At 27.5% G+C, this 24,368-nt stretch overlaps 2 protein-coding genes across 9 annotated transcripts; both read left to right on the forward strand.

Annotated features, from left to right (window-relative positions):
- Window positions 1–48: 48 nt before the first annotated feature.
- Window positions 49–17,880, forward strand: LOC145188376 (phosphatidylinositol 3-kinase catalytic subunit type 3-like). Of its 4 annotated transcripts, none has more exons than XR_016453450.1 (30): window positions 49–889; window positions 1,075–1,161; window positions 1,239–1,340; window positions 1,429–1,486; window positions 2,553–2,638; window positions 6,005–6,122; window positions 6,237–6,323; window positions 6,637–6,732; window positions 6,886–7,062; window positions 7,535–7,627; window positions 7,751–7,807; window positions 8,979–9,107; window positions 9,560–9,725; window positions 9,931–10,025; window positions 10,135–10,205; window positions 10,364–10,457; window positions 10,536–10,652; window positions 10,783–10,885; window positions 11,002–11,078; window positions 11,201–11,272; window positions 11,392–11,497; window positions 11,654–11,718; window positions 12,325–12,409; window positions 14,717–14,791; window positions 15,024–15,109; window positions 16,199–16,281; window positions 16,362–16,452; window positions 17,082–17,207; window positions 17,345–17,405; window positions 17,523–17,880. XR_016453450.1 is itself a non-coding variant. In XM_090090790.1 (30 exons), the coding sequence occupies exons 1-29, from the start codon at window positions 804–806 to the stop codon at window positions 17,357–17,359; spliced, it is 2,667 nt and encodes an 888-aa protein (XP_089946916.1). In that variant the 5' UTR covers window positions 49–803; the 3' UTR covers window positions 17,360–17,405; window positions 17,523–17,880. The 4 variants fall into 4 exon arrangements, 2 of the variants coding, with proteins under 2 accessions (XP_089946916.1, XP_089946929.1); XM_090090790.1 differs by having other exon boundaries at window positions 11,392–11,461; XR_016453452.1 differs by lacking the exon at window positions 10,135–10,205 and having other exon boundaries at window positions 11,392–11,461.
- Window positions 17,881–18,006: 126 nt separating this feature from the next.
- LOC145188377 (methyltransferase-like protein 25B) lies at window positions 18,007–24,257 on the forward strand. Of its 5 annotated transcripts, none has more exons than XR_016453937.1 (12): window positions 18,007–18,138; window positions 18,823–18,941; window positions 19,068–19,230; window positions 20,347–20,391; window positions 20,675–20,790; window positions 20,914–20,947; window positions 21,212–21,253; window positions 21,397–22,075; window positions 22,155–22,359; window positions 22,455–22,513; window positions 22,675–22,803; window positions 23,804–24,257. XR_016453937.1 is itself a non-coding variant. In XM_090092325.1 (12 exons), exons 1-12 carry the CDS (start codon window positions 18,034–18,036, stop codon window positions 23,881–23,883), a joined length of 1,707 nt encoding a protein of 568 aa, XP_089948451.1. In that variant the 5' UTR covers window positions 18,007–18,033; the 3' UTR covers window positions 23,884–24,257. The 5 variants fall into 5 exon arrangements, 2 of the variants coding, with proteins under 2 accessions (XP_089948451.1, XP_089948467.1); XM_090092325.1 differs by having other exon boundaries at window positions 22,224–22,359; XR_016453945.1 differs by having other exon boundaries at window positions 18,008–18,138; window positions 21,200–21,253; window positions 23,804–24,142.
- Window positions 24,258–24,368: the final 111 nt, after the last annotated feature.

Genomic DNA, 24,368 nt, shown 5'->3' on the forward strand with positions numbered 1-24,368 from the left:
ATCAATCATTACTCAACCGAATTTAGATAAGACATCTATTATTACCAATCTAAATATAGAAAAGATATCAAGTAGTAATAGCACAGATATCTTTTGAAGAAATTATTGCTTTTTCATCTTGGGTTTGTTTTTGAAGTTATTGTTGTCTGTTTTCTATGGGTACCTAGTCAAATGATTATGGTAGATGAATAAAATTTTCTCATCTCAACTACAATAATAGATACTTGGCACATGCATTTTACATTATCATAAAGGAAGTGAGTGATTTTCATTTTGGCATTGCATCCTAAAGGTTTTATAGCTACATGCAAATACCATAAAATAGACATTTTTGTTTGAGTTGAGCAATTCCCAATCGATTATACTACAAATATCTTACCAAATGAAAAGCAAAATCTTTGTTGACTGCATCTCTGGGTTTTCTTGTACCTATGCAATTTTTAATGTTGTCATTTTTAATGTCAGTCATATATAATTAATTAGTTGCAAATCTACTTTAAAACAGGTAAATAGTCATTACTTTTAGCATACTTGGTTTTAAATTTTTGAATGATTTGCCAACTCAAATTGATTGGTATTTAATGGGATTCAAAAGTGTACAGCAAGGTTATGCAATTTAGTTGCAACCTATTACATTTCCAGAGTCAGAAGCCAAATCAACAATATAAGTCAAAATAATCAGTGGAATCATTTTTTGATATTATTTTAAGATATTTTAAAATAGAAAATGTGAATTTTATTGAAAATATTTTTATTATTTTACATATTCTCCTAATAAGTTAACACTTAATTATTTGTTAAAAATGGTTTCCAGAGATGTTGGTGAACTAAAAGACAAGTTTTTTTATGTGAACAGCAGTGATGTAGATGCTTTTCTTCAAGTTAAAATGTAAGTTTGTGTAAATGAAATATTGTTCTAATAAATCTTGTATTTATGTAAATGTGTTTTGGCTTTCTGAACTTATTGTATTTACTCTCAAGGTTTTAATAAAAAAAGTATTTTAAGTTTGTAAAAATGTTACCCATGACTATTATTTTGTTTTTAGCCTTTTTATATTTATTTTATAATTCCAGAGGCACATTGGAAGGGAAAAAGGATCTTGAAAATTATCGACAACTTTTAGATGATCCTCAACTAAAGTTTACTGGGCTGCATCAAAAGTAGCTCCCTTTTTTATTCAACCATATTTTTAAAAAAGACAACCCATCTCCAAAGGTTTTATATAATTTTATTTCAGTGCGTGCCCTGACCTTTATGTCACTGCAACTGTATTTCAAGAGGGAAGAGCATTGTTTACTCCTATAAAAACATCCTATAAATCTTTTACTACAAGGTGGAAGTAAGTAGTTATAATTCCTTTTTAAATTTCTTTGACTTTTTTAAAGTTTATAAATGTTTTTTTAATTATTACTTTTTTTTAATTATAGCTGGAATGAATGGATGCAGCTTCCAACTAAGTATCAAGATCTACCAAGAAATGCTCAGGTATTACCTCAGCTACTGTTAATATTTTGCTTATGTTTATAGTTAGACATAAGGTTCAAAACCAATTTAGTTTTATTCTAATTGGAATCTCAGTCATCTAAGTAAAGTATTTTAGAACTGCAGTTGATTTGGATTCAAACTGCATTATTTTATTGTGTATGAAGAATGCTCATAAAAAACTTTTTAAAATTTAAACCATTAAAAACATAACACAATAAAATACAAAGTTGCTAAGTAAAGGATTCAAAATTAAACATAAAAATAATATTTAATAATATAAAATTCATAATTTTTATTATCCCAAAAAAGACCTAAAAATGCAACACAACTTAAACATTTATAAAATCTTTTTTAAAACAAAAGTAATCATTTGAAGCTACTGATATATAAATCTTTTTTAAAACAAAAGTAATCATTTGAAGCTACTGATTTATAAATCTTTTTTAAAACAAAAGTAATCATTTGAAGCTACTGATTTATGGATAAGTACCCCTAAAATATCTGCTGTAATAAAAATCTAAAAATCTAAGAAATACTTCTGTAAGTTTGATGCCATATGATGACACCATATGTTTTAGTTAAGATAATTGCAAGCTTGTAATCACCTTAACTAAAAGTTAGTAAAATTTTAGTAACAAAATTTATTCATAAAATTACACTATACATAAACTTGGAAATCTGCAATAGAATTTTGCTCATAATTAGAGTTTTTCGCTCTCCTCAGCTCCTTTGTCTTTTTATATTCTCTTTTAGTTACTTCTATACTACTAAGTTATCTAACTAATAAGTGAACTCACCATTACCAAGTTGTCTGTTTGTAGTTTATAGTAATGTTTTTGTCTGTTTGTAGTTTATAGAAGTTTTCCACTGTTTTAATATTTAGTTTCAGCGTCTTTGTAAGGTTCAAATCACACAGCCAGAGAAAAAATATCAAAAAAGCATCACAAAAGATGAGACAATTCTAACAATCAAAACACAATGATGAAATGACTACAGCATTATTATTATAGGTCAATTTTCTTATCTTACACTAAAAAATGTTAACCTTTTATTTCACATTTTTTAGCTTGGTATAACAATTTGGGATATATATGACTCTAATCAAGTTTATCCTGTTGGTGGAACAACAGTCTCACTGTTTGGGAAACATGGGTAATAGTAGTTTGTCTACAATATTTTTTATGTAGAACTTTTATATAAAGGCTACAATTATTGCGCACCTTTTTTTTTAACTTCCCACCAAAATTTGTAGACTTTGGTAGATGTAATTTTTCATTTGAATTTTGTAACTCAATCTAAATTTTACTGAAAAATGAAATGTGCCCTAGATTAGTAAAAAAAAAAAAAAATTTTCAAGGAAAAAGACAAGCTATAGTGACAATGTTAGAAGTCTAAAAATGACTTGTGGATATTGTTAGCATTCTAAAAGTTTCAAAATCAACTGCTTTCAAGATAAAATGTTATCTTGATTCAGAAAGTCAGAAACAAGATCACCTACAACCCAGTAAGGTCAATGAAAAAGATAGCCAAGGAGCTCAAGCTTTCTAAAGATACTATCAGAAATGTTGTCAAAATTGACCTGAAGGCTAAGTCAAGAGCCAGAACAAGAAATCAACTGTTGACAGAGAGGTTGAAGACCTTCAGACACAACATATGCAAGAAAATCCTGAGTTTTCTAGGTCCAGGTCAGTTCTTCTTTTTTCTGATAAGAAATTCCAGTTTTTTCAGAAATTCCAATTTCACAGTTAATAAGACTATTAATTGAAGAAATGACTGTTACATCTCAACCAAACTTGCTAGGCATGTCTCAGAACATATCAGGAGTGTTGGGCATTCAAAACATCCAAGTCAGCTTATGGTTTTTGGACTGGTAGCATCAGGTGGCAAAAAGATCCTTCCTGTGTTCTTTGATTCTGGATTTAAGCTTAACACTGATGGATACCTTGGCATATTACAACAGTTTGTGCTTCCAAGGGTCAAAGGCAACTATCAAGACATAGTTTTTGTCTAAGATGGTAAAAATGAACTCCAAACTGGCTCAGTGACAACCTCAACTTCTGACCCAAAGAAATGTGGTCTCCCAGCATTCCAGATTTGAATTCTTTGGAGTATTCAGTCTGGGTTAATGTTGAAGCAAAAGCTTACAAACAGCAACAGTCTAATTTGAACTTGTTGAAGCATTCTGTGAATTCAGTATGGAACAAGATGTCAGAGGACTACATTAAGAAGACCTACTCAAAGTTCAGGGAAAGAGTTGGTGATGTTAATTTTGTAAGAAAATTAAATTTTCTAAAAACTTTCCTTCTCAATTTTTTTGAGCTCAAGTTCAATTTTTAAAAAAGTGAGCAATAGTTGTAGCCACCCGGTACATACTGTGACAAAAACTCTTGTTTAGTTACATTACAGTTTCAAAACTCCTCTAGTTACATTCAACTAAAGTTCTCTCTAATTATTCAAAGCTATGTGTGGTATGGCTGCATTATGGGTATTTTAGATTTAAAGAAGTTTGGGTAACGTTTACAAAAAATGCATTAATTTTTTTTTTTTTTTTAATTTTCACACAATTTAAAAAAAATTTAATCCAAAAATTAAAGTCCAATTAAACACATTTATATTTGACATTTACTGATCTTGCATTCAATAATTATTGTCAAATTTGTTTATTATGCCCAAGACTAGTTTAATATTTAGAAATAAGAATGTATTTCAAATGTTTGTGAGTTTTAAAAAAGACATGAAAGTTTTTTTTAAAAGAATATCATCTTAAGTTTTGTATTTTATGAGTTTTTAATTTTCTTAAAACTGGAAAAAGACATTGGTGTTTGTATATCAAGTGATTTGAAATGGGCCAAACAAGTTAAATATGCAGCCAGTAAAGCAAATAGTATGCTATAACTAATAAATAATACATAAAAGTACAAGGATAAAGATCTAATAAAAACACTGTGTTGTACGTATGTTAGACTAAATTTAGAGTTTTCGATTCAAGCATGGAGTCCGTACTATACTAAAGGTGTTAATGAGCTAGTAAAAGTTCAACGAAGAGCAACCAAAATGATATGGGAATTAAGACATCTTGAGTACGAAAAGAGATTAGAAATTTTGGGTATGACAACTTTAGAGACTCGGTGGCTAAGAGGTGACTTGATCCAGCAATTTCAGATATTTAAAGATATTGAAAAGATTGATATTAAACAAAATCAAGCAATGAACTCTATTTGCTCATCAGGTCCAGCATCTAACCTTAGAGGAGCAAAACTTAGATTGAAACCTGAATTGGTTAGAAATTGTATGAAAAGGCAATATTTTTTCAGTAATAGAGTCGTTTATGGATGTAATAGTCTACCAGCAGAAGCCGTTCAATCAATTACACTTAACAGCTTCAAATCAAACTTGCAATCGGTCGATTTAAAAGCAATAGCAAACAAGACGAAAATCAAGAAAGCTTATTATTAACGCTTTGTTATTTAAAACTAAACAGTAATTAATATATACCGGCTGTCATAGATATTGCCTGGCACTTTATCTCAACAGCATTAACTATTTTTAATCCAACTTTTAATTGTTTGAATTCTTTTTTTATATATAAAATCCTCAGCCTTTGTTTCAAGGCATTTTCTTTTATAAACACCAGTCAGTTTGATAACTAAAAATCTCTTTTAATTTTAACTTTTTTTAATTAGTATTGAGGGATTTTTTTTTTTTTTCTTCCCAAATTCACTAAATTATTCTTCTCTAAATTTTGTAGATTTCTTTTCTGTGAAGTATGAGCTTTCATCTAAATTTCAATATGGTTATTTAACAAAACAGATTATTAATTTTTTAACAACAAAAAAGTCTTTAAAATTTGAATGCTCAGCATTTTGAACAGTCAACATTTAAACATATGAAAGCAATAAAAATGTAAATTTAATTAGTGGACTTTTGCCTTGTGTAATCTTATGTTGGTAGCAATATATAGTTTATTCCTTAGCTTCACTTTTTAGCAATTTTAGTATTTTTTTATTTCTAGCTTTCAGCATTAATAGTTCTGTTGTATAAGCTTAATAGTATGCATCTCATGTTGCTTACTAAGTTCATTGTATAATTTCACAATAACACAGCAATATTGTTCTGTAGCATTAACTATCAATAAATGTTTGTTTTGACACACTGTGACAAAAAAAGAAAAAGAAATACTCGGCAGACAATATGTGTGGGAATCTATAAGAACTTATAAACTACAAGTATTAACCAGTTTTCAAACTGGTTTTTTTTTTTTTTTTGCAATATTGCAGGTGGGCAAATTGTTTTTTTTTATCTAAGCTTTCTGCATCCCTGCTTTCTGCATAGAGAATTCAAAATAATCAAATCTCAAAAATAAAAATTGATATTTGTACGTAACAACTTTTTAAAGTTTTAGCTTAACAGTACAACAACAGAACAGTTGAACAGGTGCATGAGTTACAAATATACATTTAACAGGAAGGCTTTTAAACGTTTTTTAAATAAAATATATTCTTAAAAAAAACTTTGTAGTATTCTCCGACAAGGCATCCATGATTTACGAGTATGGCCTGGGAAAATAGCATGTGGTGATAACACAACTGTAGGAAAAGAAGAAGACTCAAAAGATGAAATGACCAAGTTATCAAAAGTAAATCCCTTAAGTGCCACTGTTTTTTTGTTTTTTTAAATATATCCTATTTTATTTTTATATATCACTTTATTTTCATATTTGTCACTGTTTTTTTTTTTTGTTTTTTTTTAGTTAAGCAAAAAGCATCACAAAGGAAGAATCATGAAAGTAGACTGGCTGGATCGTCTGACTTTTAGAGAAATTGAGATGGTCAATGAGGTTTGTCAAACTATTTCTTTTATGAAGACTCTTGCTTTAATAAAATAACTTAGAAATTCCACAAGATTGTTTCAGGTTTTTTTTGTTTATTTTTATTTAAGAATTACAAACTGAAGTATTATTAGTTGCACTTATCCTTCAAACAGTTGTCAACAGTTGTTTGATGTTGCTTGTATTATATATTCTACATTTATTTTAAACTTAATAATTCTCTTCTGTAAATTAATTCTTTATTCTAAATCTATTTTCAAAATAAAAGTCCTGTAAATATCTGAAAGACAATTTAAAATTTTTTGCTGTGCTTATTTTTAAGCGTGAGAAGCGAAATTCTCAGTTCTTTTATTTGATGATTGAGTTTCCTCGTGTCATTCTTAATGGAGTTGAACATGCAATTGTATATTTTGAAAAAGTAAGTAAATGTTTAAAGTTTAAAAGAAAGTACTTTGGTAGAAAGCATAAATATCCCCACATCAGAATTGAATTGAATAATGTAAATGAGGCAGCGAGCATTGGAATTTTTAAGCTGATTCTGTTTTCATAGCTTTACTGTTTTTTTTTACAGGATGCAGATGATATTGAATATGTTAAAGTTTACCCTGAAATAGTTACGTTACCAGACCATGAAATTTTAAAAGAAAATTTGGTTGAGAGTAAACATCACAGACTGACAAGGAGTATTCGCAGTGGTACTATATCTAGAGAGTTAAAACCAAATGCTGCTAAGAGAGATCAGTTAACAGTAAGTTAAGATCTTCTGTCTTCAAGTAAATTAAGTTATTTTTAATGATAATGATTTTATGTTTTGAAAGTATTTAACTTAGTAATAAAAAAACAAAAAAAATTACTTATTGAGATATTTTGAGCTGCTGATTATTTAAAAGATTAGTTTGATTGAAAACAAAAAAAGTTAAAACTTTTTTAATCAGTTTGAAAATGATATTTTGAAAACTGTCAAAGCTAAATTTGTAAAATAATTTATGGTCCTTTCAAAGTTATGTTTATAACATGTGGGTGAATCTTAAACATGAATTACTTAATTTTGGCAGTAGTATCAATAATTATTAGACCTTCATAAAGAGAAGTGTTCTAGGTTTATTGTATTTGCAAGAGATTTTTCCTTGAATCTTTCAGATAATTACAAATTATAAATTATTGTATTTTTACTTGATTTTTACGTGATTTGGAGTGATTAAAAGTTTCTTTTATTATAGAAAATCATTGAGTATCCTCCTACTGCAAATTTGACATCAGAAGAAAAAGATCTGATTTGGCAATTTAGGTTCTACCTCTCTACAAATAAAAAAGTAGGTTTTTAGTTGTTTAGTTTTAACCACTTTTTCAATACATTAGATTTCTTATGTTTTTTTTGTTGTTTTTTTTCTTACATATTATTAGATCAGCAAAAATCTCTGTTATATTTTTTTAAGGCTTTGACAAAGTTTTTGAAATGTGTGAACTGGAATCATGCATTGGAAACAAAGCAAGTATGTTTAAAGTATATTTTGTGAATTAAGAAAAATGAAAGCAGGTTTTCAAACTACAACAACAGTTTTGTAAAAAGATTTTGCAAGATTTTTAGTATTGCAGAAGATTTGTTGTAGAAGATATAGTTTAAGCATCAGCATTTTGTTTTTCTGTTAATAATGAATAGTATCAAATAGTAATATTTGGTATAAATTAAAATCAAAATAGTTAATACATTTAGACATACAAAGTTATAAAATTCTAGAAATTACTTTGCCATATCTCATATACCTTATGTTATTTCAACTGTTCAAGCGGTTAAACCTAGTTCTTGCTGTTTTAAACACATAAAAGCTATTGTTTTAATAAACTTCAGAAAGTTCAATTAATCTAAAAAAGGAAATTCAAGATGTCAAATATTCACTTGCCATGGTTGCCAAAAGACTGAAATTTGAATTGGAATGTGAAACAAGAGTTGAAGGAGAATTATAACTGCTAGACAAATCAAAATGTTGTAACTAACCAAAATCAAGCAGAATTCAAATTTGGCTCTTAGTACTTATAATAAAAACAGTTTTTAAAAGATATCCTCCATCACAACAACTGAATTGTGGGAGGTTGTGGAACTAGCTTGATATGCCATAATTTCTGAAAAGTGTATGATGCAGAGTTCAGTCATTGTTAAAAACAAATACTAATGTCCTTTTACTGCAAATCCTGTTTTTTAATAGCATTCTATACAAAGTTTTTCTGTTTAAAAAAAGATTAATGATATTTAAAAGAAAAGTTTAATTTATCTGAACAAGCTTGAGTATGTTACCTAGAAGATGAAAATGTTTTACTAAATCAGAAATAAATTCAATTTTTGTCTAGTTTAATGGTTAATCAATGTATCTTTGAATATCAAAGATATGATTTTTTTTTTTTTTGCAAAAACTCGATAATACACTATCTCTAAATACTTTTAAACAGTCTAATATTATTTTGAAAACAGCTTTATACTCATGGCATAAAAAAGGATTCTATATTTTGAAATGTTTCTTTTTCTATTATCAGTTTTAATTTCTCTGTCTGAGAAAGTTTTCTTTAATAATCAAAGATGTACACAGACCCTTTTTATGTAGTGCCATGCATCAATTGCTTGCAATGAAAGTTGTAAGAAGTAGTAAAGTCTTTTTTTTTTTTTGTTAGGCACTTGATCTTCTCAATAAGTGGGAACCAATAGATGCTGTTGATGCTTTGGAATTATTAACTCCACACTTTACTAACAAAGTTGTTCGCCAGTATGCTGTTTCAAGATTAAAACAATCATCAGATGAGGTTATCTGTTTTTGTTTTTCTTATCTTTTCTTGTTTTAAATTACCTTTTGTATGACCATGTTTGTATGTTGAAATGTTTAATGATTGTTATATAAGTCTCAATAAATTGTGTTTATAGTTACCATTAATTTATGTTATGCCATCACCAATTTTTTTTTTCTTTTATGCATAGAAACAAATTTTTTGGAAGAAAAACAAATTTTTAGTTATTTAAATATAATGTGGTATGATGCAAACAGCTTGATTTGCCAATTATTTCTAAAAGACATCACATTTTTTAAATAAAGCATTTAAAATTAGTTACCATTCCCTTGTGTTTTTAAAATTTTATGTTTAAAAAAATAAAGCTTCAGTTACAAGTTCTATGGGCTTTTGGAAGTAAGCTTCCAAATGCTTTCTATATAAGATGATTTTTAAGTTGTAAATTTGTTATCCACTTATTATCTTTTTAGGATTTGCAACTTTACCTCTTGCAGCTTGTGCAAGCTCTTCAATATGATGCTGAACATTCCTATGTTAGAGCAGCTTCATTTGAGTCAGCAACAAGCAACAATATGGTTGGGAGCAGTCTTACTGATGAGAGTATGGTAGAAAAAACTCTAGAAGATGGGGAAGTCAGTAAGTAATGATATTAAAATATTTTTACATGGACCCCCTGTACTTTTTTTTATCTGGATTTACTTTTACTCTTTTCTTTTGATATCTTAAAATTTTGAGTTTAGACAAACTGCTATTTCATTTTTAACACTTTGAAAGTGAAATATATATGATAATTATGATAGAAAAGTTTTAACAATTTTTTTTAAATTTTTTAATATTTTAGTTGAAAGTATGCAACCTATTGAAGAACCAGATGGAAATCATGATAAAGAAGAAAGTACACCAGTTTCATTAAAACCTCCTCATAGAAATGAAGAGGTGAATTTTTTGAATTTATATTATTTAGACAAATTTTAAAGATAAATTGTTTTTTTTTTTTACTTTTTTTTTTTATAAGTTTTAAACTTTTTTTTTTAATTTGCTATAGGGACTAGATCTTGCATCTTTTTTGGTAACCAGGGCTTGCACTAATGATAAAATTGCTAATTTTTTTTATTGGTATGTTCCAGAAACTCTGTTAAATGAAGTTCATAAATGTTTAAATAACTTGTCATTTTACCTAAATTAAAATATTTCTTTTTCACAAAAAAGAAAAGCTTTAATAGTATGCTGAGAAACTCTTCTTTGAATTTTTATATATAAACAGGTTTTTTTAGGTATTTACTTGTAGAATGCAAAGATAAGAGAGATCAAAAAGTTACTGATATTTATCTAAACATCATGAGAAGATTCAGCAAAGCATTGTTAAGGGTAAATTTTATCTTTAAGGGCTTTCTTGATTTTGGTCAATAAGTAAAAACATTAGATTTTGAGATTGTTATAAATCAGGGTGATCATAACTGTCGTCGTCGTAGAATAATGCTTGGTAGAGAACAAAAGTTTTTGGATAAAATTACAGAGTTAGCAAAACAAATTCAACAATTCAGTGGAAACAGAAAAAAAAAGGTTTGTTACCTTATTAATTCTAATTTCATTATCTTGAAAATACTAAACAAAGTTTGTTAATATTTTTGATGTTATTATAAATGTTTTTTGATTTTATTTTTATGTGTTTATAAATAAGTTCTACATTTAGATTGAGAAGCTTCAACAGTTGCTGGATACACCAGAATATGTGTCTTTTGAACCTATTCCTTTACCTTTGGATCCTGAAACTAGAGTTAAAGGAATAGTTCCCCGTATTAATTTGTTTTTTTTTTTAATTCTTTTGTGCTTTATTTTGTAACAATTGGCTGGATTTATATTCTCTAATAGATTAACTTAGTATTTTTCTATTTATTTCAAATTCTTTCAGTTAAAGCTGGAATATTTAAATCTGCACTACAACCTATGAAGTTAACATTCAGAACAGTTCAGAATAGAGATTATGTGGTGAGTTCTTAGCAGACTTGTTTCTAAGTTCTGAAACCTTTTTCTGATTGACAAATGCTGAAGTAAAAATGCTAAGTAATGATTAAATGTTATAAAATCTACATTTTTTTATGGATCTTAAGGCTATCTTCAAAAATGGAGATGATCTTCGGCAAGATCAATTGGTGTTGCAAATCATTACTCTGATGAACAAAGTATAGAATAGTATTGCTACTTGTTTTAGTTAAAAGATTATTTTACATTTAAATAAAAGTTCTTATGTTTAATAGTGTTCTTATGTTTAATAGTGTTCTGACTCTTAAAATGATTTTAGTTATTGATGAGAGAAAATCTGGATTTGAAATTAATTCCATATAATGTACTTGCTACAAGTATTGTTCAAGGTAGACTTGATGTTAAACAGTTTTGAAAAATAAGTTGTAAGTTTTTAAAGACTTACTTTCAACCTTCATTGCATACTCATTGCTTTTATCTTTTATGTACCTTTATTTGAAAGTATGAGTTTAAAAATTTTAATCTTACCAGCATGAGTTTTAAGTAACAAATGATATAATTTAAGTTGTTTTGTTTTTAAGGCCTCGTCCAATTTATTGATTCACAAGCAGTTGCCCAAATTTTAAAAGATGATGGTAGTATACAGGTATAACATTATTTGTTTCCAATAGTTCAGTCCAGAGTTTTTTAAAAGAGCTTTTCAACAGCACAGTGCTGTCCAATCCATTAAAGTGATTGCTGATCGTATTCTTTTTAGTATCATGTTAATTTTTTTTTAAATTTTGAGGCAGACTCAAAGCTTAATTCAGGCTAAAAAATGCTGGTTCTTACTTCTGAATATTTCATGCAGTTGTTACTAATTTTAAAATAGTTAAGCTGTTTTGAATTATTTCAATTTTAAACCTTTAGGTACACAAATCTATTTAATATCATGAAACCAAAATGAATAAACAAGATTGTAGTTGTATAAATAAATATAGTAAACCTATCAAGGAATCTAAAATGGGTGCTAATTTGAAAAATCTATGAGAAACAAGGTTTAATATGTTAATTCTAAATAAGTTTTCTTGTCTAAACAATAAAATAACATTTTTAAAGTCTCAAATAGAAATCAAAAATTTTTTTCAGGATTTTTTGCTGTTTTAAAAGTTTTGTGAGTTGATGGCTTTTTATTCTATAGTTAAATAAACATTTGACAAATAAGCCTTTTAAATTACTTATTTTCTAAAAGCAATTTTAATGTTTTCTTAAGAATTTTTTCCGTCAGCACAATCCAGAGGAGGGAGCACTCTATGGTATACACCCTGAAACAATGGATACATATGTGAAAAGTTGTGGTATGTCTTTTTTGCATAAAGCATTTCCATTATAATACTTATTCAAAACTCTATTTCAAACTTTAAAATTGATTATTATTATTATTGTTATTATTATTATTATTATTATTATTATTATTATTATTATTATTATTATTATTATTATTATTATTATTATTATTATTATTATTATTATTATTATTATTATTATTATTATTATTATTATTGTTATTATTATTATTATTATCATCATTATTATTATTAATTTAAGCACTTGATAGTAGGACCAGTATATCAAGTACCTTTTTAGAATCAATCAGTTAGAACTCAATCAGTTAGAACTCAATCAATCAGTTAGAACTCAATCAGTTATGCTTTATCAGTAAACCTAGTAACATGGTTCTACACATTTTACCCCCCCCCCCCCTTCCTGTTCATAATTGTTATAATATGGTCAAAAATATTTTTTTTTTCCTGAGATTTGGGTACTTACATAATATTCAGTGAAAAAATTTTAATTGCTATAAAATCGAAGACTTTAATATGTTTTCATTTTAGTCCTTTGTACAGCAAAGTGAAAAGCAAACAAATCAACTTCTTTTTGCGGATATTATAACTAGATTTTAAAATTGAGTCTGTATCCTATGTAGGTGTTCTTCTCGGTTCAGCTCCACTAAAATTTTCATTGTTTTTTACAATAGTGTATTATTTTGCAACCTTTTAGTTACAAAATATATTCTTTAAATCTTATTCTGAGCATTGAGCATACATTTGCCATAGAAACTTTTTCTTGTCATTCTCAGCTCATCTTTTCTTTGTCTCTCTTTAATCCATTTTTTTTTTTCAAAAAAAAACCTTTAAAGTTGTTTTGATGTGTCTTATTAAATGTTTATCAGATTCTGAAGTTTAGGCACTTGACTCATGCTTTGACTAGCATCAAATTAAATGTATCTGAAAAAGTTTCATCAAACTGAAAAAGTTTCCTCTAATCAATGTTTTTGATAGTGTTAGCTTATAGTACCACAATAAAAGTTTAAGGGAAACACTTTAAAGATCAAAAACACCTTATTTAACTTTTGCTTAAAAAAACTTTTTTTTCTAAAACTTTTCTTTTTTTCTCAGTGTCTTTTAAGCCTTGTCTAGACTAATGACCCAGATTGACTCTATTTCTTCTGCAGAATATGTAAGACTAGACAACCTACAAAATAGTTAAGATGATGTCGAACACAAAGTTGCAATTGCTGAAGAGATAATTTTTTCATTTTGATTGTTGTTGTTGTTATTATGTTGCTATTGTTGTTGATGTTGTTGTTGGTTATGATATTAACATCATTAAACAATTTAGAAAAGATATTTGGCATTTTGATATTTTTTGGTGATTGTATGTATATTACTTCAAAAGTATTAAATTTAAACAAAATAAAATAGCATAATTACAATTATTAGTTAGTTAGATTTCTGTCTTTACAGAAAATTTTAAAAAGAGAGTTGAAATTAGTCTTTTATTTATGAAATTACATTTTTAACTTTAAATAAAAACCTATTATCCTTATTTTTATCCATTCTGGCATTACCTGTTTTTTCTGCCACTGTAAGACAGTACTACATGCTAAGAAAAAATTGTAAATTAAAAGATTAAAACTTAAAAACAAACTAAAATGCACAGCAATATTTACATCATTTCAGGTCTATGAAAACCAGCCAACATTTTTATTACTTGCAAACAGTCTAAGGAAATTATCTTCATCTAATTTTCTTTCTGGTTCTACTAAAATTTTTATAGATTTTTGTATTCTTCTTCAATAACAGCACATAAAAGTTTGTTTGTTTTTTGGATGGTCCAATCAAATGAAAAAATCAAAATTTCAGAAAAAAGTTTTTTTCAAGTCTTTTGTATATTTTGTATATTCTGTTTTTCAGTTCTTTTATATCTTGGGTAAATATTTATCTGAGATGAAAAAAATTTTATTTTTGTTTAGGTTCATTAGTCAAACCCCCTCCAAAATGAACTAACATTTAACTATATGAACTCAAACCACTTCATTTACCATTATTCCAATATTTACTTTTAGTAGTGATTATATTTCTTTTCAAAACTGTTTCTAATTGGAAGAAAATACTCCTAAATATAAAGAGATAGTCCTATTTGGAATAAACCACTCTTATGAGAATAATCGTGCAAAAAGCAAAATTAAAAGTGGAGAAAAATGTTCTTCATTAAGTGCATATTTTTTATTACTTTTTTTTGCTATTTTTATTTACTATTTTTTTTTGTTGTTGTTTATAAGTTATTGCTGTTTTGGTATTTTGACTTTCTTTTATTTATAGCTGGTTACTGTGTCATAACTTACATATTAGGAGTAGGTGACCGACATCTTGATAATTTAATGCTTACAAAATCTGGTCAGTATTTATGATCTACTCCACTTTTTAAAACCTATTGTCATTTTTGTTTTTAGTTATCATTTTTAACTAATTAAATTTCTTGAATTATGAAATGTCATTTAATGAAAAGCAATACAAGTAGTTAATCCCCATATTATGTAATTTTATGTAAGCTAGAGAATCTAGTTTAAAATTAATTTTCGAATGGTATATAATTTTAGTTATCAAAATGTCAGAAATATTTGTTTAGGAAATCTTTTCCATATTGACTTTGGTTACATACTTGGTCGTGATCCGAAACCATTCCCACCTCCAATGAAGCTGAGTAAAGAAATGGTTTGTAATTTATTGTTACATCTGTCATTTATCTAAAATTGACTAGTTTTAATAAATGAATTTTTTTTATCAAAGCTTACTTCTCTTGGTCATAAATGGTGAATTACTTTATAAAAGAAAGTTTACAGATTTATCTTAAAACTATGAATGAGAAAGAACACTAGGTTTTATGTTGTTTCAATCAAAATCTTTCTTTTTTTAGTTTATTATTGTTATATATTATTCATTAAAAATAGTTTCAATTAACATTAACAACTAAAGATAGCAGTTGGTCTCCATGTTGAGAATGCTTTTCCACATATGAAAATATTTTTTCATGTTGGGTTTCTCCAAAATGAATTTTTTTATACTAATGATTGAAATTTCTGAGTAACATCTAAAAATTCACACTAACTTTAGTATCAAATAAAATGCAAAAAGTATTTTTAAACAAAATGCTTTTTGCATAACAATTTTGGCCTAAAAGAAATTAGTTTTGAGCTTGCAAAAAATTGTAAGCTTCTAAATCCATTTCTTGTTTAACTCAAACTCAGCTTTAAAAAGCCATGACTAGGAGAAAATTATTTAAGTAAAGAGTTAAAAAATCTATTTAAAATTTTTAGTATGCATTTTAAGTTAAATTTGCAAGGGACTCTTCACTTCAAAAAAAATCAGCAACAAGAGCACCCAACATTCTTATAGTGATTTTGTTTCAATAAAATTTTAATTTCACTACAAAATATTTGTTTTAAATGTTAGAATAGCATTAAAAAAAAAATGTTTTGAGTAAAATAAAAATCCAGTTTGGAGAAGGAGAAAAAAGTTAAATGAAAAATGTTTTATTTTTCCTCAAGACTTGCATTAGAATTTGTTTTTATTTTTGCATTAATGAAGTAAAATTTTTTATTCACAGTTGTTGTTTTTTAATCTACACAAGTTTTTGTCATTTTTAACATGAAATGGTGTCAAAGTATTTTTAATAATATAAAGTAGTCTAAAACTAAAACTTTTTTAAAACTTTTTTTTTTAACTGAAATTAACAATTTTCATTGAATTGTAAGTCCAGCAATCTTTCTGATTCACAGTGATAATTGATAGTTTATCTACTAGGTAGAGGGGATGGGGGGAACCACCAGCTCCCACTATCAGCAGTTTAGAAAGCTTTGTTTCACAGCATTTCTGCATTTGCGAAGGTATTCAAATTAAAAGAAAGTTGCATTGTTTCTTTTCATTTGTTATTTTACTATATATTACCTTTTTTTTTTTGTTTTAGATATGCAAATCTATTCTTAAATTTGTTCAGTCTGATGGTAGATGCATCAGTTCCAGACATCGCTCTGGAACCTGACAAAACAGTGAAAAAGGTTAACAAATGTTTTGATTAAAACACAATATTTTAATAGATTTGTGACAGAATTTTTTATTATGGCTGCTGACAAAAAACTTTTTTTTTTTCATTTAATGAGTTATTAGTGATCACCACTGTTATATCAATAAAAATGCCACATTTTTAATCTAAAAAATTTGTTTCTGATCCTAAAAAGTTTAAATTTAGTTTTCCATTATATAAAAATAAAATAAAAAAGTTTTAAAAAGTTGTTAATTTAAATACATTATTTTTCTCTAAATTTAAAATGCCTCTTTTTCTAAATACAATTTGTTAATGCTATTTTTATCTGACCATGTTTGCTCCTCTTAAAGTTGTTTAACAATATTTGGACCTATTAGATCATTCTCTAAGTATATGTAAGTAAACAAAAATGGAGTTTTCTTCGATCTTTAACTAATTAAAAAAACTCTAAAAGTAAACAAATAGTGAATCACTTTATAAAAAATTGATATGGCATCAAATGTGAAAATGTCAAAAATTGATATGGCATCAAAAAGCTTGATGTGACCATAATAATTGTGTGGGCCAGTTTTATAAGAATACTCATTTAAAGAATTAATGAGATTCTTGAAATGTTGTTTTTTTTATTAGTTTGGTTTTTAGGTTCAAGATAAATTTCGACTTGACTTAAATGATGAAGAGGCAGTGCAGTATTTGCAAGCACTCATTGATGAAAGTGTCAGTGCTGTGTTTGCTTCACTTGCTGAGCAAATTCATAAATGGGCTCAAGTAAACATTCTATCATATCCTTATCTTATTTTTATCTACTATTTGATCTATGAGGTATCAAGAAGATTTTTATGTTTCTTGTAGTTAATAATGATATATTCATTATTTTATTCTTTGCATATTTGTATTACATATAGTATTGGCGAAGGTAAAAGCGAATGTAGTGATAGTGGTCAATGTGATAGTGAATGTGCTGATGTAATGAATTTTTTTTTTCTTTAAAAGTAATATTTTTGTGTTCCCTTTAATTTTTATTTATTATTTGTAGTTATTTGTAGCTAATTGTAGTTATTTGTTATTTAATACAATTTGTAGGTATACAATTAGTTTGTGTAATGTTTGCGTCTGAAACACAATTGGAAGTATCATCATGGAAGTTGCATAGCAACTATGAAAACAAGAATGTGTTATATCATGAAAGTGTTGAGTTTTTATATAAAAAGACAATAATATAAATGTTTTATGTAAACAATATTTAAAAATGCTTTATTTCATTTCCACATCAATTTTAATTTTTTATTAAGTTTTTTTTTTCTTTTCTTTGATTTGGTAATTTTGTCAGATTTGATATATTTTTTGTTTTTACCAATTTGTATGCAGTTATGATTCCTGTATTCTTTTATTGTTGTTAGAAAAATAAAAAATTATGAATAAAGCATCCAATGAAATGAAATGTTGTTTTTATTACAGAATTTTACTGTTAATTTTTTTTTTTTTTTTGTTTTTTTTTTTGTTTTTGTTTTTTTTGTTTGCCAATTATCATAATCCTTATTATCATTTATTGATAATAAACTTTTAAAAAGTGCTCATTTTTTGGTTTATAGTGATGATGAATAGTAGCAAAATTGATTATGAACAATGCTGCTCTTATCTTACTCAAGCTTTTATGTTAGTTAAAGAATACCAGTGGATGGCAAGTTCTTATATTGCAGTAAGTGAATAATAGCGAAGCTATTAGATGGTTAAGTTGTAAATTCTACCGTTTTTTATAAAAGATGCTTAAAGTATGATGATTCTACCTTTTTTTATAAAAGATGCTTAAAGTATGATGATTCTACCTTTTTTTATAAAAGATGCTTAAAGTATGATGATTCTACCTTTTTTTATAAAAGATGCTTAAAGTATGATGATTCTACCTTTTTTTATAAAAGATGCTTAAAGTATGATTCTTTTTTTTTTTTTTTTTAAGAAAAAAATAAATAAGCATTTTGGTTTTTTGTTGATTTAAGTATTTTAAGTATTCATGACCAATCTGAACTAGTTTTATAGATAAGTAGTGTGAAATGTTTGGACCTTTTATTTATTTATTTGTATATTTATTTTTGAAAAGTTCTATTAAAAATATTGCAAATAGGAGTTAGACTACAGATATTATGAATTTTGCGCAAAAACCAGCTTTTAAGATATTGTAAAGTGTTTTGCATGTTTCCACTTTTTCATTGTTTTTTTTTTTTTTCGTTGTTATAATTTTTTTTTTTTTTTTTCTTTTTATAGTAAAAATTGAAAGCTGATAATTACGATGATTAATGCAATTGAATTTGAGCTGTAATTGGTATATATTTCTTGATATATATTTATGAGTATGAAAGCATGTTCTTAATCTATTGCAACTTAGGAATTTTTTACACATGACCTTTGGAACAAATTACCACAGTCGTGGAGAACCTGTTTAGATGGCATTTCTTTGGAAGAGTTGGCTCATGTTTTACTGAACAATAAAGTTAAGTTCTATAGGTATGTGTGTGCTTTAGTCACAAATTTTTTTTTTGAAAGATTATTGTTTTTAAAAGTATGATGCACTATATATGATCAATTATTATTTCAAACGTAAATTTTTATTTTTCTATTTTGATGTTTTAGAAATGTTTGGCCATTATCTCTTCTATCTTATATTGCTGCATGCCACGCCTTGTCTTTAAATCATCAACAGAAGAAACAAAATGATTTTTCGGATGAGCTGTCAGAAGTTTTTCAAAAACACATTAAACTAAAAAAAAGACACGAGTTGTCTTTGCTGCCTCAGGTACCTTTTATACTTTAAAATCCAGGTAAAGATAATGACCCATGGGGCTTTTTTGATAATTTTTTTTATTGTTTTTAAGCAAACTTATGTTATATACAATAAAGCTTTAGGAAAACGTCATCTTCGAGCTGATCACAATATTTTCTCATTTTAGTGCGGACACCTCGCATAAGTTTTTTGGCAAGAGTTTTCAGAAATTTTCGTGATGCCACATCCTAAATTTGGCGGAGTTAATTGAATTCTGCCGCAATTTTACCCTTGTAAAATTATCCACGTTTCATGTTAGCCCAAATTTTTCTACTAGACAAAGTTGTGGCGCATTTGCGGGATTTATGTTTATTAAGACAAACTCGACGCTATTCTGTTAATACCATCTAATTACACTTCTTTAGTAATATGGTAAGATGCAAGATCAGGCTAGAAGACTGGCGGATCATCATCTTTTTTGGAGTCGAGTTTTCATCTTCCATTATAATGCATTTTTGACTTTTTTGTAGTGGTTTTCGACCGCATTTTTGGCATTTGCTGAATTGCTGTTGGGATCTTTCAGGGAATTTCTGATTCCTGTATGTCTTGTAGCCATATCTTTTTTTGACTGCTTATTTATCGAGTTGGGAACCCCTGTTTTTTCGATATTCCGAACAGAGTACTCTGGATTTGCATCGATCCCCCTGATTAATTTTTGATTAAGTTTTAAACTTGATAGACCTTGATAGACTGACAGTTTGCCTTTGAACTTTATACTATATTGCTACCAAATTAATTGAAGCATTTCGAATTTTAAGCTACTTATCCAAAATGAATTTTCTCACTTGCGAATAGATTTTCTTTGTTAACAACCAATTTTTTTAAAGCTACCGTTATGTTGTTTGAAAGGGAGATAATTTTGCTTTAAAACAAAAAAAAATTATCAAAATTGATTAAGTACTTCTCGAAATATTTCAAATACCTCATCGGTCATTATTACTTCGGATTACTATTTTTATATTTTAATATTTTTTTATTTTATTTTTTTTTTTTTGTCACTATCATTTTCAGTCTTTAATGCAACTGTTTTCAATAAAAGTGTTCTCGGCTCCTTTAAAATAAATCTCAATTTGTAATCATTTACTTTAGATTGTAAATAAAGTTTGCAAGGAAACACTCTCTACTGTTGTTGTGGTAATGAAACCATTTAAATTTTTATGTTGTTTCAATCAAAACCTTTATTTTTTAAGTTTAGTATCGTTATAAATTGTTCATTAGAAATAGTTCCCATTAATATTAACAGTTGAAGAGAGCAGTAAGTCTCCATGTTGAGAATGCTTATAATTCTTATAATTCTTTTAAATATTTCACGTTTGTTACATCATTCGCTCAATTATTTTTCAAATAGTTTTGGCAGTTTAGTTTTGTACAATTGATTATATATATGGTAATCTTTGCAGCTTTTTACTCGTTGCAGGATGTCGGCTCTGGTCTTGGTCATTTATCAAGAATATTGGCATATCAGTACGGTTATAAGGTGACTGCAATTGAAATGACCGGACATCGACTTCCAGTTGCGGAGAAGTATGATAAGTATGAGCATTCTGATAAAGATTGAAGACTTTACTTAAATTTTTGAGTGTTGGTTATTTTTTTTTTTTTTACTTTCAAATTTTAATACTTTTATTTTTATGTATAAAAGTTTTTAAAATTTAGAGAAGTAGAAGATGACCTAAAGAGACGTAACATGGTTAGAAAATTTATTATTATCATGTCATCCAAAAAAACGGTTATGATAAATTGCTGTTATCTTCAAATTTTTCAAAATCAATAAAGGAAAATCTAAATGAGCATTAGTAAACGAATCTCAGAGAAAAATTTTCAATGTCTCGTTAGAAAACTTTTTAAGTAAAATGTGCGAATTACATTAAAATTACATTGAGTTAGAATATTCTTGCCAATATTTTTTTTCCTGATGTTTGTAAATTTTATTTCTTTTTAGTTTTGATTACAGGTTTCTGATAGTGTTGGCAGTGTACGCCATGTTGAGAAATGGGTAAGTTAAAGCCTGAATATTGTTTTAAAAATTTAAGAAGTAGAATTGAAAGTTGAAAATTAAATCATTTTTAAATATTTTTCTACATTAAAAAATTTTATTCCTTTATGTGAGAGAAGATATCTACGTTTTCTTTTGTTTAGATCAATCCCGATATTTCTGCCTGCGAGTTTAATTCCCTCATACAAAGTACTGAGATATATAAATCACAAACCATTGGTTTTGAATCGCCTGATCAAACTGCTGAACGATGCGTTCTGATTGGTTTGCATACATGTGGTGATCTAGCCTCCACGATGATGAAGGTTTTTAAATCCACTCATAGCATTAAGGGTCTGATTTCCGTTTCTTGTTGTTATATGCGTATGTCTCTCAAAGAAGAAAAAAAGCAAGCTGGTTTACGGACGTCAACTGCAGCTGATTTAATTTGTAGAACAAACACACTTTTCAAGTCCTCCAGTTGTTTCAAAGATGACATAGAGGTTTCCTCGTGTTCTCAAAATTTTTCTTCCTACGCAAACGAGCTCGATTTTTCAAGTGAGAAGTCTGATGAAAATTTAAAACCTGTTTCTAATAAAAGGTTGTCTTTTTCAGAACTCGATCGATTATTTTCAGTCTTTACACCGGAATCTCTATCTTCTCTTCTTAATGATCTCCTTTCGAAAGAATCCTTAACCAAATCGACATGTATCACGAATGATTCCGAAAATTATGGTTTCCCAATGTCTACTTTTTTAAAAAGAATCCCTTGTCAACCATTGACCTATAAAAGTCTAGAACTTGCTTGTCATTTTATCAATGATTATGCTCAGAAACTTCTTTGTAAGTCTTATAGTTGTAATAAATTAAAAATTAGTACTAATTTTGCATTCTGCAATTAACAACAAGTTATTTTTTAAAGTCTTGATTATGCAGTCGATTAAGTAATTCACGTGAAAATGATAAAAGTTGTTGATCAACGATTTCTAAGGTAACAGTCCGAATCTGAAGTTGCATTGCTATCGTGCTGTGATGGAGTTATTTATTCGACATATAAATCCGAATTTAGCTTTAGCTTCAGTTCGTTGCAAGAAAATCAAAAAAGCTTCGTCTATGACTTTCCTCGAGTAAGGTCATCGTTATTTAATTTTTAGAAATTTCAATTTTTTTTTTTTTTTTTTTTTTCCTTTTTCTGATTTTAACATTCAATGCTTGACCTTAGGTATGTGAAAAAAGTTTTTGAAAGGTTGAAAATAAACTTCGTTCCCGTTCTTCTTAAAGGTCAATTTTCTTGTTGCTTGTTTTTTTGTTGTCAAGTGAACACAATAAAAAAAATTGAGATAAAATATTTGTAATTTAGTGTAAAATATTTTAAGTTAAGTAATTTTTGTTTTTCCTTTCGAAATCAGATACGAAGAACTTTTAGAAATTTTTTCTTTTAGAAATCAGATACGAAGAACTTCTGTTGCAATGGCAAAAGGTTGTTGTTTATTATTCTCTGGTGTTGCTTCTTGGACCCGTCATTGAAAGTGTTGTTTTGATTGATAAATGTGCTTTTCTTAGCGAATTAGGTATTAAACATAAAACAAGCTGTTATAAACCCCTGGTGACAAAAATTTTGCACAATTTTTAAGCAGATAAAGCTTATTGAGTTAGTAATTACCTAGCCTCACTTTCTTTGTTGTTTTGTTTTTAAAGTGTTAGTTTTCTTTCACTGAAAGTTTTGTTTTTTTTACATTACGTAATAAAAAATGAAGCCAACTATATTTAAATAACAAGCGTACAACTATTGTAGTATGCATCATAACGCTAAAACTAAGGACACCGTAGAGTATTTTGTTGCCTCTAATCACCTCAAAAAAACTATCCAACGTAATCTCGTATCGTATCTCGTACGCCTGAATCAGGAAGAAAACTTAAAACTATGTTTGCTGGGAACATCAACCGTTTGAAAAAATAATTTTTGTGTGGATTAGCATATCCTCTTGTAGAATCTCTCAGACATTAATCATTCCTGCAGAACTGGTAAATAACCAAACAGTGAATATAAAAGATAGCATCATCAAAAGATTGATTCCTTTTATTAGCGAACATCTCAGCAATAGCAATTATGTATTTTGGCCTGATTTAGCCTCTACGCAATACGACAGAAGTGTGACCAATTGCCTGGCTGAGAAAAACATCCATTTTGTTGAAACAGTTGATAAACCGACTTGTGTTCTAGAATAACGATCTATTAGGATTTGTGGTTAATCCTTAAAGGTTTTGTGTATGAAAATAATTGGGAAGCTGAAAACGAAGATCAAATGCGAAAAAGAATCCTGGTTTAAGAAAAGTTGACAAAAATACTATACAATGTCAGTAAAAGATAAATATATTGCTTACTATTCTGTACTAAATATTTGTTCATTAAACCTTTCTTTACGCTATTACTGCTAATGCTTATTTTGCGTCAAATTTTTGTCACCAGGAGTTGCATGTTTCTTAAAAGTAAAAATGGCCTTTTGTAAAATATTTCTCTTAATCATTTTGTTAACACAAGTTTATTAGTGTTTTTGTAATATTTTTTAGATTTCAGTGTTTCTCTCGTTCCATTATTTAATCCTAGAATATCACCACGTAATTTTGTGATAGCTGCAACGCGACGATGACTTCATGCTTGAATCATGCAAATAAATTATGAAAGAATGAGAAGTTATAGAAAAATTATCCAGACTCTCTCTTTTTTCACTTTTTGCAGCTATTTTTAATGCCATTTAGCCCTAGACATACTAGTCGGTTATATGATATGGACCAGTCCAAAAACTTCAAAAGTAATTCAATTATAGTTTTAATAGTTTGGTCTTGTTATGAAAAAGTAATTGGAAAGATGTATAATTTTTTTAGATTCAAGAATTATTAGTGAGTTAATTTTATCGATTAAGATGATTTTTTTAGAAGCGATATATGCAGACATATTTTTAGAGATATACAGGTTTACACTTTTATCCACTATTTGCTAAGTTTATGAAAGCAAAACTAAAAACAAGTCTCATTTAATAAGCGCAGATATCGTTTGGTGCAATTGAGAAGAATTGTATATGGTCATCTTCATGTACGAAGTACTTAAGAGCGGCTTGGATTGTAACCTGTAAAA

The sequence above is a fragment of the Hydra viridissima genome, unplaced genomic scaffold (genome assembly GCF_058129835.1).
Source record: "Hydra viridissima isolate aposymbiotic clone 2 unplaced genomic scaffold, HvirCarnegie_v1 scaffold_1, whole genome shotgun sequence".
NCBI lineage: Eukaryota > Metazoa > Cnidaria > Hydrozoa > Anthoathecata > Hydridae > Hydra > Hydra viridissima.

Excerpts from the sequence above, each read along its gene's own strand:
- LOC145188377 (XM_090092325.1), top strand. The coding sequence starts at position 18,034 with ATGATGAATAGTAGCAAAATTGATTATGAACAATGCTGCTCTTATCTT. Across the intron at positions 19,231-20,346 it reads AGTTGTCTTTGCTGCCTCAG|ATTGTAAATAAAGTTTGCAA; the intron begins GTACCTTTTATA and ends CATTTACTTTAG. Across the intron at positions 20,948-21,211 it reads ACCTAAAGAGACGTAACATG|GTTTCTGATAGTGTTGGCAG; the intron begins GTTAGAAAATTT and ends TTTTGATTACAG.
- LOC145188376 (XM_090090790.1), top strand. The coding sequence starts at position 804 with ATGGTTTCCAGAGATGTTGGTGAACTAAAAGACAAGTTTTTTTATGTG. Across the intron at positions 1,487-2,552 it reads ATCTACCAAGAAATGCTCAG|CTTGGTATAACAATTTGGGA; the intron begins GTATTACCTCAG and ends CACATTTTTTAG. Across the intron at positions 11,462-11,653 it reads TGCTACAAGTATTGTTCAAG|GCCTCGTCCAATTTATTGAT; the intron begins GTAGACTTGATG and ends TTTGTTTTTAAG.